Genomic DNA, 16,996 nt, shown 5'->3' with positions numbered 1-16,996 from the left:
ACCACATGGTGGCTCACAACCATCTGTAATGGGATCTGATGCCCTCTTCTGGTGTGTCTGAAGAAGTCAGGGTTCCTGCATGTGCGTGCACACACACACACACACACACACACACACACACACACACACACACACCGGTGCATTCAGGGCCGATAGGATTGAGGTGTTTCCTTTAGACCTCAATGTCGTTAGCTCTGCACAGACTCTGCCACAGAATCAGCCTCAGGAGAAGATCATGACGTTTTAGAGAGTCAGACAGTGCACAAGCTCGGTCAGTAATTGTGAATGCTGGGGCGGGGCATGTGGGGTTCAGAGTGGCGGGGCTTTTGACAGGAAGCTGTTCTTCCTTGGGTTTGTGCACAGGGAGAAGTGTTTGAATCATAAAGCAGTTTTAAAGAACTATTTGACTGAAACCTCATATTTCTGCAATGTGTATGTTTTTCTCAATTTTCATCTCATTCCAGTAAAAGTAATAGCATTATAACATTCATTAGACAAGCACGGAAAACTACGATATGGCTTATCAATTGAGGTATATCCATTTTAGGAGATCAAAGCCAGGCATAGTGGTGTGTGGCTTTAATCCCAGCACTTGAGAATCAGAGGCAGATGGATCTCTATGAGTTCGAAGACAGCCTCACCTACAAAGGGAGTTCCAGGACAGTATGGGCTGTAGAAAGAGACCCTGTATCAAAGCAGACAAACAAACAAACAAACAAACAAAAATTTACAATTTTTCTTCTGGGACTTGATAATAGGTTATAGTTTGAGAAATAAAATTCAAGTAAACGGCCTTACATTAGTGTGGCATAAGATGTTCGGTAGAACTTGTCGCCTGTGATATGTTTAACACCTGGTGTCTTAGTCACTGCTCTACTGCTGTGAAGAGACACCGTGACTTACACAAGAACTTATAAAAACAAGTGTTTCACTGGGAGCCTGCTTACAGTTTTGTAAATTTAGTCCACAGTCACTATGGTGAGCAGTGGCGGCAGGCAGACAGGCAGGCAGGCAGGCAGACAGACAGACAGACAGGTAGACAGACAGACAGGCAGGCAGGCAGGCAGGCAGGGCACTGGAGCAGCAGCTGAGAGCTTACATCTGATCTGTAAGATGAGACAGAGAGACTGGGTCTGGCATGGGCTTTTTAAACCTCAAACTCAAACTCTATCCCCAGTGACACCCATCCTCCAACAAGGCCACACCCCCTCCAACAAGGCCACACCCCCTCCAACAAGGCCACACCTCCTAATCCCTTTTAAACAATTCTATTAACTGCACACCAAGCATTTATCTACAAGCCTATGGGGGCCATTCTCATTCAAACCACCACACCCAGCATGCGTAGGGTGCACACACAGAAGTTCACATTTCACCATGCCTGTCCTTTGAGCTGACAAAGAATCTCCCGGCATTTGGCTTTCCCATTTGCTTTTTAAAGAGACAATCTTTCTTACAGGTTTCAGGTATGAAACTCTATGGAAATCCAGAATACCACCAAGCACTCCATTATGGAACAGTGACGTCACAGGACGGTAAGGTTTTCCTTTTATCTTTTCTTTGGTTTATGACTTGCTTACTTGTTTCCATTCTTCCAAATACAGTGGGCGATGCAGTCTTGAGCTGAGCAGACTCTGCCCGTCCCACCTCAGCTGCTGGTGGTGTTTGGTTTCCTGCCCTTCTATCAGGATCCCATCTCCAGTGATGCCTTTCGGCAAACTTTATCCAATAACCAGAGAAACTGAAGATACGCCAGATAAAGATGAGTCAGTTTCTGCCCTAAAGATCTTTGCCTGGGAAGACTTTGAGCAGTTGATGATGATGCTGGGAAGTCAGTACAAGCTGCCGTGGGATGGCAGGCCTGCGGTGCATACAGTGACAAACGTTAGCACAGTGCAGACACCATATCATACAAATCTTACAGGAATTCCAAGATGTATGGATTCCATGTATAAGCAGAAACATTCCTTTATTACTTTCTAAAGGGGGTGGGAGGGCAATGCCTCTCCCAGTTACCATGGGCTGTCAATCAAAAAGCCCAGGGCTGGGCACGAGTTACTTCTTTTTGAAGTGTTGGTCAGTACTATGCCTAGGACACACACACACCTGACACACACATCCTCTAGAACTTGACGTTAAGACCCCACTGCTGGAGACAACCACATACTTGGAGCATAAAGAAATTAATCTGGGATACACACACTGGAAGCTTCATCTCTACCGACTGGCTTTCATAATGCTAGAAGGTTCTGTTTATAGACGGGAGAGAGCAAACTTTTTGACAGTCTCACTCATTTGTATAGTAACACAAGCTATAGTAACACAGCCTGGCAGTCAATGCCCGGTGGCACTCGAGTGGCATGAATGTTATGGGAGTTGCCGTAGCTCACTTTTGGATTGAGTGTAAAACCCACTCCATGGCCCATGACCTACCCTGTCATTTTGGGTTTTTTTGTTTTATTTTTTTGTTATCATTTTGCTTTGAGACAAGGTCTCACTATGTATTGGCTGTCCCTCTATAGATAGGCTGGCTTAGAATTCATAACGATCCAACATGCCTCTTCCTCCCCAGGACCAGGATTAAGGGTCTGCTCCACCATGCCCAGCAGTGGTGGGTTTTTTAAAAGAAAAAAGGGGCACATTAAATTGGGGACTGAGGGGTGCACGGTGGAGGGGAGAGGGACAATTGGAGGGAACGGTGGGTGAGTTTGATCTGAACACAATACATGCACATACAAAATGCTCGCTAAAACACATAAATTACTGAAGTTTACATTATTTCATTTAAATATTTATTTTATGTGTATATATGCTCGCCCGAATGTATGTACATGTACCACATGCATGCGGGAGCACATGGAAACCATAACAGTCATTGGATCCCCTGGAACCGAGGCTATAGACCATGTGAGCTTCACGAGGGTGCTGGGAACCAGACCTGGGTCCTCTGCAGAAGCGATCAGTATTTTTAACCACTGAGCCATCTCTCAGGTCCTGGTAAATTCTCGCATTTTAAAGTTTTAAGGCTTCATGTTTATGTTTTACTGTTTTTTGGTTTTTTTTTTTTGTCTTAACAGAAATAACAGTTAATTACAGACATGGTCTTCCCTTTGTAACCCTCACCCTGCCATCCAGAAAGGAACGCTGCCAGTTCGTGGTGAAGCCAATGCTGTCGACAGTAGGCTCGTTCCTTCAGGATTTACAGAATGAAGATAAAGGCATCAAAACCGCAGCCATGGTCACGGCAGGTGTGTATCCGTGCATCTTCTTTCTCCTCGGCTCTTTCCTTTCATAGAGAGAATTGCATTGTATAATAAATGATGTAATCTGTCATAGTATATACATTATATAATTCATTATATAATCAATTATACACCCATTGCAGACTCCTTTTATCTTGCATACCAGTACTATTAAAATAATAGGTCAAAGCCAGCACAGTGGTGTGTGCTTATGAGGCTGAGGCGGGAAGATCGAGAGTTCAAAGCCAGTCTGGGCTATGTAGCAAGAAAGTATCTCAACATTCAATTAAGAAAACAAAAAGAATGTCCCAACTCCTAAATAAAAGAAGATGAAATAAGTTTGGTTCTGATTTCAGTTATTTATTTTATAAACAGTCAGAGACTCTTTCCTATGAGAAAATTTTAGTAGAATGGCATTAGTGTGTACTTTTCTGCAAAATTTGAATAATTGGGAATAAGGTGTATTTTGTACAATTAAAGTAGCCAGTAGAAAAATGCATAAAGTAAATTAATATAGTGTGTTATAGAGCAATTACACTCAGGGACGTTTCCATAGAATTAGTCCTTAGGAAAATATACATTTTAATATTAGAAGTGGGAGCTAATCATTTATGTATTTAAGTATATGATATGGGCTTTATATATTCTCATTGCATGAAATAGTTTTAGACCAACTGCCCCTAAAATTAAGAAAGGAATTATTTTTATCAGTTCAATATTCAAAGGTCACTGGTACATAAACATCAATAAATTATCATTCTTTTTATGTATTAAAAGTTCCGTGGAAGCTTATTTAAGTTAATGATTACTGTTGTCGTTTTGAAAAGGAAATAAACACGACTGGGAGAATGAGTCAGCAAGACAAGTGGGGTTCCAACACCCCCTCCTTAGCAGCAGTCAGGTCCCTGTAACTCCATCTCTAGGGCATCTATCGCCCTCTCCTGGCCATGACTGGCATTGCATTCATGTGCACAAACCCACACACGCACACATAATTAAAAATAAAAAGGCTAAACAAGAAAAGCAAACATCTTTTTCCCTAACCGAGTTAAGAACAAATTAAGGGATAGATACAGATGTTGTAAACATAGAGGTGAAAGAATCTACTCGTCCACCAAATATTTGTTGAGCATCTAACATACATCAGGCCTTGTAGATAGATGCTAGGGACCTAGCAAAGAGTCGCAGAGACAAAAACTCCTGCTCTTAGTAGAACTTACATTTTTAGGAGGAAAAATAAACGAGATAAAGTAATAATTAGGCAGAATGTTTATTAGTAAAACTTAATGGAGAAAATAGAGTAAGGACCACGGGATTGTGATGGCTGAGTCTGTATGTCAGGGCTGAGAAAAGGTCTAGACAAGAAGAGAAGAACATGAAGAAGACGAGGGACACCAGGAGGAGATAAGGGGGCCTGGAGGGATGAGGGGACCTGGGGGAGATGAGAGGGACTTTGCAGTTCCCAGGAACTCCGGATGCAGAGGCCTTCCATTGGCCGTAGCCTCCCAAAGGAGGCAGCAAGGGCTGGAGGAGGAACTCTCAGAGGTGAGGAGAGCAGGTTGGAACAGGCTAGGTTCTTGTAAGGACAGAAAGGTGAGCTTCTTCCCACCCGTGGCCACAATGGCTTTCCAGATAACTGAGCCACAGAAGCACTGGGAATCCAAGGCTTTCCTGTCTGTCCTGGGAACCGGTGACAGACAGATGCACAGACATGCAGAGCTCAGACGGGGTCAAAACAAGCAGTGCCTTCGCATAACCGCCCAGTAAATGAGTGAAGAAAGGTGGGCAGGGTGGATGGGTAAAAATGGCTGACGTTTCCCCAAATAACTTTAGTAACTTAGAAAACACAGCACAGGGAAGACAGAAACGCAGCAATTTTTTTTTTTTTCCTAAGGAAATGGGACTGTGAGTTGAGTTGAAAATACTTTACCGAAGTTTTTAGTTGAAGTTATCTAAATGTGCTTCTTTTTAAACGACACTTGGGGTGTCGGATTAAAAAAGTCATTGTGTTGCTGGTTTTTTTGTTTGTTTGTTTGTTTGTTTGATGGCTTGTTTGGTGTTTTTAAGAAAATAGGGGGGTTGGGGATTTAGCTCAGTGGTAGAGCGCTTGCCTAGGAAGCGCAAGGCCCTGGGTTCGGTCCCCAGCTCCGAAAAAAAAGAACCAAAAAAAGAAAAAAAGAAAAAAAAAAAAGAAAATAGGGCACAGGTGGAACTTACCTGTGTTTAGTTTGCACTTGAAAAGTGTGACCTGAACCAGCCATAGATCTGCCCAGTTTGGTTTTTTTGTTTTTGTTTTTGCCAATTCGTGGGAACATGGTCTCACCCAACTGTACAGGAGCCCAAACAGCCAGATTCTAGCAACAGAGGCAGCTGCAGACTTGACTAACTGCCTCCTGGAACGGTAGAGCCACAGAGCCAGCCAAGAGGCAGCCCGCCAGGTTCTTCTCCACTGTGAGAGCAGCCTTCGCTGGGCACACTGGTTACTGTCGCTGAAACAGCTTTGGCTGAATATATGAGCAGACACCTGGGCAGGAGGAAATACACTTCCAGAACTTTCCTAGAGTATATTTCACTCTATAATTACGTGTGGGCTGTTCTGGAGAACAGAGAGAACTCCCTGCCCAGCACTAGTTTCCCACGCACTGCCCAATGAGTTTGCTTTCTTAACACCTGGCCTACATTAAAGCCACACTGTGGGTTTTGGTTTTTAAGTAGGCTGTACAGGACACAGTGCAAAGCACGTTGAGGTTAAAACTTTCCAGGAGACTTCCTTCTCCCCTGATGATCCCCACACACCTGAAGCATTCCTAAGTGCTAACCTGAAATGCAGTGTGGGGCGGGGGCGAGGGGGGGAAGGGGACTGGAAAATATGTATATGTGTGTGCATATATGTGTATGTGATATACATGAGATATATATGTATGCGTGCGCTTGAAAAAGCACCAAGTCTTGGGACAAGTTTCTACGAATACTGCAAAGCCAGACAGCAACTGGGAAATGCCTGCTGGGCCTAGAGCTAATAGTCCTGTCGTGATGAGAAGTCAGAAACTGTGACTTTACTTTGAACCGCATTGGCTATCGAGCAATGGAATGGTGCCAGTAGTGAGGGAAATGGAGCTAAGTCAAAGTTTAGTGAACATTCAAGAATATGAACATCTTGTTCTGGCTTTGTTCCTGGTGGGTTAAGGGTGAGGAGGTCTGAGAGACACAGAGATCAGACTGAGACCCCTACCCCACGTTTCTAGAACCTTGACCTTCCGAGTAAGAATTCAGAGATGAGACAAGGTTAGGGATTAGGAAATTTCATTTAAGAAGGACACACTCAGGAGGGTTGGTGGACTTCCCAAGAGAGTTACACATTGTGGCCTTCAGACAACATCTGGGGAATGTGGTACAAAGGTTTAATCCTGGAGGGGATTTAACGAGGAATGTTTTGTCATGTCTGGATGCAGAGGGGACGTTCGGTCATGGCACCTGCAGTTGAAGCTATTTTCCTTTTAATGATAAGTCCACGTTTGATGGCTATTGGTTCTATATTTAGAGGCTGTGTGGTGGGGTTGGGGATTTAGCTCAGTGGTAGAGCTCTTGCCTAGCAAGTGCAAGGCCCTGGGTTCGGCCCTCAGCTCCGGAAAAAAAAAAAAAAGATGCCGTGTGGTTTATGGCCCCAAAGTTTTTGTCTTAAAGCGATTTCTTCTTATTGTTTTATTTAAACCCCTTCTTGTGTCCTGACCAGTCCAAATTTCAGTTTTGCCTACAGCTGTTGACTGACTTTATTTCCTATCCTCTCGAATAGCTCTTGTAGTTCAATCTTTTATCTCTGGGACATTTGAAAATGCTATTAAATTCTCTTCTTGGTCTCTATTTGTTCTCGTAAGTCATATGAATGCAATTTAATTTTTAGATGTAGTCACATCTATTTTTTCTCTCTCCACCCAATCTCCTTGTGCCTTTGCCTTCTTTTCCGTGCTAAAAAGGAGCTGTGAGCCCGTGTGGTTGACACTTTTAGGTGCTATTGGGATACTGAGGCTTGTTTCGTTTAAGTCAAGGTCTCATTGTGTGGCCTTCAGATGCCCTGGGGACTCACTGTATGGACCAGGTTTGCCTTGAACTCACAGATCTGCCTGCTTCTGCCTCCTGGCTGCTGGGATGAATTGTGTGTGCCGCCATGCCCAGTTTGTGCTATTAAGTTTTGAACGAACACCAATAAGTCACCTCCAATAATTAAAAACAAGAAAATTTGAATGCTACTGCCTGGGGCTGGAGAGATGGCTCATTGGTTAAAAACATTGATTGCTTTTCTAGGTCCTGAGTTCAAGTCCCAGCAACCACATGGTGGCTCACAACCATCTGTAATGGGATCTGATGCCCTCTTCTGGTGTGTCTGAAGACACTGACAGTGTATTTATAATTTAAAAAAAAAGTCACTGCCTGCATATCTGTCTGTCTATCTATATCTATCCCTGTCTGTCTGTCTGTCTATCTACCTATCTATGGCTCTCTTTCTATATATATTTATGTATATTTATATATGCCATGGCCTTGGCTGTAAGCAGCAGTAATGAACTTTAGCTAATCAGGAGAGTGTGTTCTTTGAGTGGAAGTGGTAGAAATCCAGGCTCAGGGAGAGGCAAAAGCAGACTGGATGAGCCCAGGTTTGCCTTCTGGGCTCCACTACTAACACCTGGTTCCAAATGCCATCTCAGGTTATAAGAGCATATCATAAGTGACTCAAGACTAAAGAAGAATGAAGACAGAGTCAATACTGCATGGATATGATTTATCGGTGCACTTGTATGCACACTAATGTTATGGGTAGCATCCCAATGGGGATTCCTCCAGATGTAGTGGTGTAGCACCTGAAAAGCAGGAGAATCAGGAGTTCAAGGTCATCTTTTGCTACATTATAAGTTTGAGGGTAGATCACAAATATGAAACCTTGTGCTGGTTAGAAATTATTATCATCATCATCATCATCATCATCATCATCATCATCATCATCATCACTGCCAATTTGATGCATGAATGAGGAATTGTCAGTTGAAGAATTGCTGTCATATTGGCCGGTGGGCGTGCAGTTTGAATTAAGAATGTCCCCTCTCCCAGGTTCATACATTTGAATGACTGAGCCCTAACTAATGGAACCATTTGGGAAGGATTAGGAGGTGTGGCCTTGTGTGTCATTGGGGGTGGGTTTTCAGGTTTCCAAAGTCCACGCTAAGTCCAGTGTCTCTCCGCTTGGAACTTGTGAATCAGATACGAGTTCTCAGCTGCTGTTCCAGAGCCCTGCCTGCTTGCAAACCACCCACTCCCTACCCTGATGATCATGGACTCACCCCCTGAACCTGTAAGCAAGTCTCCATGCTTTCTTCTAAATGTTTCCTTGGTCACAGTATCTCCTCCCCGCAATAGGACAGTAACTAAGACAGAATATCTGTGGACATTTTCTCCATTCACAATTGGTGTGGAAGGGCCCAGCCCACTATAAATGCTGTCCCAGCCACGTGGTTCTGGATTGTACCAGGAAGTAAAGGGAAGAAGCCATGGAGAACCAACCAGCAGGCAGTGCTCCTCTGCGGTCTTTGCTTCCATGCCTGTCTTGAGGTCACCTCTCAGCTTCCCTCAGTGATGACCTACATGCCAAATGAACTCTTTCCTCCAAAAGTTGGTTTTGGTCCGGTGGTTTTCACAGCAATTGGAGCACAACTAGTACACGCCGTATCTCAAAGAATGAAAAGAAAAGGAAACAGAAAAGGAGAACAATTTCACAGTAAGTCCAAAGCAAAGGACTTGCACGGCAGTGCCCCCTAAGTGATTTCATGATTTCACCTACACCGGAGCAGGCCTGGTTTCTCTCGGGCAAATCTCAAGAATGCCAGGCACATTCCTGGCTCTGATCACGGCCAGGGCTCAGGCCCCGGCAGTTAGTTCACCTTCCAGGCTGGTGATGGTTTTCTCTGCTTGAGGTACACTGTGCAACAATGTGGGGAAGCAGAGCAGGCCTGCTAAGGACCATCCTGAAGACCGCAGCTCAAGTGAGTGCAAAGTCAGCCTAGATACTGTTGCCTCCACGGGCGTGGTCTTCCTGTGCAATCCCCGCCTCCCTGAATCTTTGCAGAGCATCCTAACCACAGACATTGGTCTGGATTTCAGTCCATGTGGCACAGTGGGAGAGGAAGGCCCGCCTGTTACCTGTGGTCCAGTGGAATGGGAGGTAATGAAGCAACCAGGGAAGATTCCCTTCGTGAGAAAGGGGAGCTACCCGAAGGCAATACTCACACCTGCGTTATAAAAGCCGCAGTCTTAGTTTTTGCAATGTCGGGACGAGGAACCCACTGCTTCAAAGCAGACTTAGTTCTGTGTTGTTTCTTTCAGACGGCAGCGAGATTCCAGCCGCAACATTGATGGACACTTTGCTAATGAAAGACTTTAAGCTCGTCATCAACAACCTACCATATGACATCCGGCGTCACGAGAAAGGTAAGCAAAGGCCCTCAGCCATCTTAACGTTTGCTTTAGTGGGAGGCTTTTACAGAGAACAAAGCAACCTTGTTGAGCACAGAGTTTTGAAAACTGGGTAAAATGTGGTACGACCCTCTCTCCTGAATGCCCTGACACCTTAAAAATCTTAAGAGTGGCAATTCTCAGTCTACTCAACATGGAGGGCTCTAGTTTCCCTGTAACCTCAGTTCTCCCGTCCAAGTTCTAACCAGGACAGACCCTGCTTAGCTTCTAAGATCAGACCAAACTGAACACAGCCAAGGTAGAGTGGCCTGAGCTCAGCTCTTGCAGCTCTCAAGAGAGTGGCTGGCTGTTGGTTTGTTCCCCTTTTTAGTTGCTGTTAAGGAATAAGGACTTCCAGACTCATTCACAGGCCAGATATGAAAGTAGAGGTCTTAACTCTTTCAAGCTTTTCTTTTTAACTCTAGGTTGAACAATCTTAATCTAAAGATTGGAAAGCCAAACCTTTTTGAATGTTGGTATAATGTAAAATCCCACTCTTTATGAGTCCTTTGGCTACAGTCAGAAGGCAGATACATGGAGGGTAGGGTATACCTCAGGACACAATGTTTGCTTAGCATAATCTATATGCACATATTACACACACATATATATGTATGTATATACATATATATTAAATGTTGTGTTTACCTGGATCACATCCTCCAAGATCTCTCATGCTGAGCCAGGATTCCAAAATCTGTAACATAAGCAAAATTTGAAATAAGTGTCTGGCCCCAAGCATTGTGGGTAAGAGATACTCAACCAGAGACGTTTTCAGCATCAGCAGTTTGCTTCTGACATTTCTATTATCTCCACTCCGCATATTGCTTCTGCCTCCTCTCCCTTTCTTCCTTTTCCCTATGGTGTGCCCGGCCTGGAGACATTGTCTTTTGTAGCTGTGTCCTACAGTTTTCAGGTTTTCTCTTAGTGTCCCCCTCTCGTCTTTTTCTTTAATTTTCAGCCTTGGGGGTTTCTCTAGGTGGATCTTCAAGCTCACCAATTCTTGCCTCCCCAGGGCATGGTCACCAATGGAGCCCATGCGGAAAGTTTTCACTCCGTGTGGTGTCTTTTATTTCTAGTGTTCCTTAGCATTCCCATTTCTCTCTTCACTCGATGTTCTTGGATGCTACTCACCTTATCCATCAGAGGCTTCATGACATTAATCAGTTGTTGTCATAGTACACTAGTTGAGTTTTTGAGTTTTGCTAACATAATGATCACACATACACACACACACACACACACACACACACACACACACACACACACAGAGTCATCTGTGAAGAGGGAAATTCAATTGAGAAAACGCCTCTATCAGACTGCCCTACAGTTACCTCTGTGGGCACATTTTCTCAACAATTTATATGGAAGTGTCCACTCCACCGTGGGTCTCCCCAGCAATCCCTGCGTGGTTTCTGGATGGTATATGAAAGGAAACTGAGCAAGCCATGGAGGAGCAATCTGAGCCCTCTCTCCAGCCCCTCATACTGGATTAGAGAAGAATTTATTAAATTACAAATTTAGAGTTTAAAAAACTCCATTTCAAGTCATGTCTTAAACATTAACAGATAAGAATTTAAAAGTTCAGGCAGGGTGAACTCAAGACACAGGCCCACAGGAACAGCTGAAGACCTGTAGAGAGGAAAAACTACACGCCCGAAAGCAGAACACTCTGTCCCCATAACTGGCTGAAAGAAAACAGGAAAACAGGTCTACAGCACTCCTGACACACAGGCTTATAGGACAGTCTAGCCACGGTCAGAAATAGCAGAACAAAGTAACACTAGAGATAATCTGATGGCGAGAGGCAAGCGCAGGAACCCAAGCAACAGAAACCAAGACTACATGGCATCATCGGAGCCCAATTCTCCCACCAAAGCAAACACTGAATATCCAAACACACCAGAAAAGCAAGGTCTAGTTTCAAAATCATATTTGATCATGATGCTGGAGGACTTCAAGAAAGACATAAAGAACTCCCTTAGAGAACAAGTAGAAGCCTACAGAGAGGAATCGCAAAAATCCCTGAAAGAATTCCAGGAAAACACAATCAAACAGTTGAAGGAATTAAAAATGGAAATAGAAGCAATCAAGAAAGAACACATGGAAACAACCTTGGACATAGAAAATCAAAAGAAAAGACAAGGAGCTGTAGATACAAGCTTCACCAACAGAATACAAGAGATGGAAGAGAGAATCTCGGGAGCAGAAGATTCCATAGAAATCATTGACTCAACTGTCAAAGATAATGTAAAGCGGAAAAAGCTACTGGTCCAAAACATACAGGAAATCCAGGACTCAATGAGAAGATCAAACCTAAGGATAATAGGTATAGAAGAGAGTGAAGACTCCCAGCTCAAAGGACCAGTAAATATCTTCAACAAAATCATAGAAGAAAACTTCCCTAACCTAAAAAAAGAGATACCCATAGGCATACAAGAAGCCTACAGAACTCCAAATAGATTGGACCAGAAAAGAAACACCTCCCGTCACATAATTGTCAAAACACCAAACGCACAAAATAAAGAAAGAATATTAAAAGCAGTAAGGGAAAAAGGTCAAGTAACATATAAAGGCAGACCTATCAGAATCACACCAGACTTTTCGCCAGAAACCATGAAGGCCAGAAGATCCTGGACAGATGTCATACAGACCCTAAGAGAACACAAATGCCAGCCCAGGTTACTGTATCCTGCAAAACTCTCAATTAACATAGATGGAGAAACCAAGATATTCCATGACAAAACCAAATTTACACAATATCTTTCTACAAATCCAGCACTACAAAGGATAATAAATGGTAAAGCCCAACATAAGGAGGCAAGCTATACCCTAGAAGAAGCAAGAAACTAATCGTCTTGGCAACAAAACAAGGAGAATGAAAGCACACAAACATAACCTCACATCCAAATATGAATATAACAGGAAGCAATAATCACTATTCCTTAATATCTCTCAATATCAATGGCCTCAACTCCCCAATAAAAAGACATAGATTAACAAACTGGATACGCAATGAGGACCCTGCATTCTGCTGCCTACAGGAAACACACCTCAGAGACAAAGACAGACACTACCTCAGAGTGAAAGGCTGGAAAACAACTTTCCAAGCAAATGGTCAGAAGAAGCAAGCTGGAGTAGCCATTCTAATATCAAATAAAATCAATTTTCAATTAAAAGTCATCAAAAAAGATAAGGAAGGACACTTCATATTCATCAAAGGAAAAATCCACCAAGATGAACTCTCAATCCTCATCTTCGGTTGGTTTATATACAAGTGTGCAATTTCTAGGCTTGAAAGTAAAATGATGCTATCTGGTGCTGGATAGAGGAGCCTTATTTTTTATTATGGCAGCTTGCTATTTTTGTAATATGGTGATTTGGTTGAACACATTAAAGTACAGTAGTAACTGATCTCCCCCTCTTCCTGGATGAGTGAGGAGATGATTAAATGTTGATGTCAGCATCCATGAGCATATTCAGATGAGCTTCTGCTTCTGTTGAAAAGGATGCTGTGTTTGATTGTGGTCCGAAGCTTTGAAGCACTACTTGGCATCTCCTTCCTTGGAGGTCTCACTGTTTAAACATAACAGATTTGATAGCTTGTTGGTAAGGTGAGGTCCAGCTTGTCTCTACTAGGTCATCTTCATGTGAATCCGGTGGTTATACGGTTTTGTTCTAGGGATATTTCATTTTTTTAATAACGGTTTTAGCTGACATTCATGGAGAGAATGAATCCTTAGAAGTGTGCCACTAGTGAAAGGAAATCCTGTCTAGAGTATGTTTCTTTACAAAGCTGTGTCACACCATCCTTTGGGCCCTCTGCTGGAAAAGTAGAATCAAGTCTCAAATAATGCCTTTTAAATTGTATCCTCTAGTATTATAGAGGTAGGACAGTACTGTATCATACCTCTGTGGATGTAAAATAGCTTGTACCTGCTTTATGATACGTAGTAGTGACCGTGCTTTATCAGAGCTGTTTTTAATGATGTTGCTCAGAATGTTTTCTTTCCAGATGATGATTGAGAAGCTAATTTAAAAAAAAATGGTGCCAGGTACCACAAGAGTAACAGAACTGTGCTGTTTTCTCGGGTTTTGCTTTTTTTACTTTTTTTTTTTTTAATGGAGTGTGCTGGATGTCTCTACAGTTTTGTTCAGATGACTGCAGAACCTGGAAAAGCTGTTGCTGCTGTTGATGCATAACACACTGCTATTATTGGTCTTTTTATATAAATATAAATATATATATACAGATATATAATTTGAATTTTTTGAAACTTTACCTGTGCTGTCAACTTTCGAAAAAAGTATCCCCGTTTACTGTGTTGAGTTGGCACTGTACAGAAATTAACAGCCATATTGGTCTAGAAATGTTGAACTTAAGTTTTTTCCATTTGTACAGGGGTAACACACTGTATTAAATATGTAAGGTCTTATATACGTGGGTTTGATTACAAAAACTAATAAAGTATTCTCTAAATAAAAAAAAATGAAAAAGAATAAAAGAAATGTTCAATTGAACACTTCAATAAAGAGCAGAGCTAAAGCCAAAAAAAAAAAAAAAAAAAGACGAAGGTTACCAGAAGGTGTGATTAAATATACATCGTCTGTAAGTGTCTGGTATACAAAATACAAATATAACAACAGAGTGTAAACAACAGTTGTGGAAATTTTCCTAAGAACGTTTCCCATACGACTGTGTTGAGATGAATTTGATGGAATTATGGCAACTGAAGACAGTACGAATTTTTTTAAAAAGTTAAAACCAGACAGTAAAGAAAGAAATTCTGTATCTGTGATTGATGGTACAAAGTTAATTGGGAATAAATATAAAGTAATTCTTGTGGTCAAAAAAAAAAAAGTTCAGGCAGTAAAAATGAACTCTACATAAGAGACATACAAAAAAACCCAACCACATGTAAATGCTTGTCTCAAATATGGGTTTTATTAGTAGATACACAAATACTTGGTCAGTTTGGGTTGGAAATTAACTGAGAAATTCTGTGCTACCCATTTCTCTGAAAGCACAGTAGGCAGTCTTGCACCACGGTGTCCTTTCAGAAAGAGACGGAAGTTTGATTCTCCTCCTAAACTGTGTAATTAGTAAACCCCAGTGCACAGTCACATTCATCTCCCTGGCCACTTTTTGTAAATTTCTCCTCTTCTCACTGTCCCTCTTTATCCCTTCACTGTTTCTTTATTCTCCTTTTAAGACATCATCACTTTGGGGCTGGAGAGATGGTTCAGTGGTTGAGAAAACTTGGCTGCCCTTGGACCCAAGTTGAGTCCCCAGCACCCACACAGTGGCTTACAACAACTCCTAACTCCAATTCCAGGGATCCAGCAACACACACACACACACTCAAACACACAGACACACACTTGTACACACCACACACACACCACACACTCAAACACACAAACACATACTCATACACACACACTCAAACACACAAACACACACTCATACACACCACACACACACTCAAACACACAAACATACACTCATACACACACCACACACACACTCAAACACACAAACATACACTCATACATACACTCATATACACACCACACACATACTCAAACACACAAACACACACTCATACACACACACAGACACACACTCATACACACCACACACACACACCACACACTCAAACACACAAACACACACTCATACACACACACACTCAAACACACAAACACACACTCATACACACCACACACACACACACTGACACACACACTGACACACATACACAGAGTGTACTTACTTACATGTAGACAAAACATTCATGCACATAAAAGCAGATGGGGACTTTTTTATGTAATTTTGAAATTTATAGAAAGTACAAGAGACCCTGAATAACCAAAGTAATCCCAACCAAAAAGAACGGTGCTGGAGGGACCCCATACTTTGGTTGAATTTCCATTGATTTCTGTTTAGGGAACCTGCTATAATTTCACTGGATGGATTAGTATTTATCTGAGCTCCTTCTGCCTCATAGATTTCTTAGACATGGTTTCTGATCATATCTCAGATTCATGCTTCTGTTTTATTTCCTTTTTGATGTTGGAGTGTAGACTTTAATCATTCATTCCCGTCTTAGTTCTGTTTCTATTGTTGTGACAAAGACCGTGACCAGAAGCAAGCTGGGGAGGAAAGCGTTTACTTCACCTTACATTTCCTGGTAACGATCCATCACCAAGAAAATTCAAGGCAGAAGTCTGGCAGCCTGACAGAACCAGAAACTGTGGGACCATGTTGCTTACTGGCTTTCGACTTGTGGCTTGCTCAGCCTGCTGCTGTCTTGTATAACCCAGGCCCACCTGTCCAGAGGTGGCACCACCCAGTGGGATGGGCCTTCCACACCATCCATTAACCAAAAAAATTCCCCATAGACTTGCTCACAGGTGATCTGATAGATGTGTTTTTAAATTGAAGCTCAATTAAGAAAACTGTCCCAGATGACTCAGGTCCATGCAAGATCTAAGCAGGACAGTATCCTTCCTGATACATTTTCTGCTTGGTTGAGTCTCTGTTTTGTGCTTTATTCACTAAGTCTTTCGTTTCCAGTATTTTTGGGTTTTGTTTTGTTTTTTTTTTCTTCTTCTTGTTTTTCACCCTTCAAAAACCTCAGTCTCCTACATTGCTGACGTTTGTCCACATTACTCATTTTCTTAGCAGTTTTGCTGACTTTTCCTCTCCAAATCTGATGTGTTTGTGTCTCCTCCAAGTCTTCATTGATTTTTACCTGACTTCTGGATTTTCAGTAGGGGCGGAGCTCTGATTCTCTGGAAGAGTCGTGTTGCCTGGCTTTTCCGGGTTTCTTGTGTTTTCTGTCTTGCAATTTGTACATCTGTGGGTTTGTGTCCCTCCCATTGATTGTGTTTTTGGATGGTTTCTTAATTAACCTTCCCAAGACACTAAACACCCCCCAAATCCCCCAGAAGGAAACAATCTAGTGTTTTATGTTGAGGTAGCTTCCTCTCCCTGCCTCGGCAGGGCACGGCTGCAGCTGTGTTTGGCTTACTCCTCTGCGTCACCTTTTTTCCCCCTGACATATATTCACTTTCTTTATGGATTTCTGAAATCTTGCTCTGTTTGAAATAGTCCATTTTCCCTTAATCTGACCCTTCACTGGCTCACAGGGAAGCAGGCTTTACACAATGTTATCTAAAAGTGCCATATTAATTCTGCTAGTTCCTGAACAGGGACGGGCTTTCCTTTTAGTGTCTTCTTCATGGTT

At 42.5% G+C, this 16,996-nt stretch overlaps 1 protein-coding gene across 2 annotated transcripts in view; it reads left to right on the top strand.

Moving 5' to 3' along the window:
- The window catches only part of Mcub (mitochondrial calcium uniporter dominant negative subunit beta), a 70,290-nt gene that overhangs the window by 46,341 nt on the left and 6,953 nt on the right, over window positions 1-16,996 (top strand). For both annotated transcript variants that reach the window (NM_001398673.1, XM_063281666.1), the window contains exons 2-4: window positions 1,460-1,535; window positions 3,078-3,248; window positions 9,615-9,719. In NM_001398673.1, coding sequence (NP_001385602.1) covers window positions 1,460-1,535; window positions 3,078-3,248; window positions 9,615-9,719 — 352 coding nt within the window. The remainder of the gene's footprint in view (window positions 1-1,459; window positions 1,536-3,077; window positions 3,249-9,614; window positions 9,720-16,996) is intronic.

Source organism: Rattus norvegicus, chromosome 2 (genome assembly GCF_036323735.1).
Source record: "Rattus norvegicus strain BN/NHsdMcwi chromosome 2, GRCr8, whole genome shotgun sequence".
Lineage (NCBI taxonomy): Eukaryota > Metazoa > Chordata > Mammalia > Rodentia > Muridae > Rattus > Rattus norvegicus.
The sequence above is the reverse complement of the archived record's forward strand: the minus strand, read 5'-3'. Positions and strand labels throughout refer to the sequence as shown.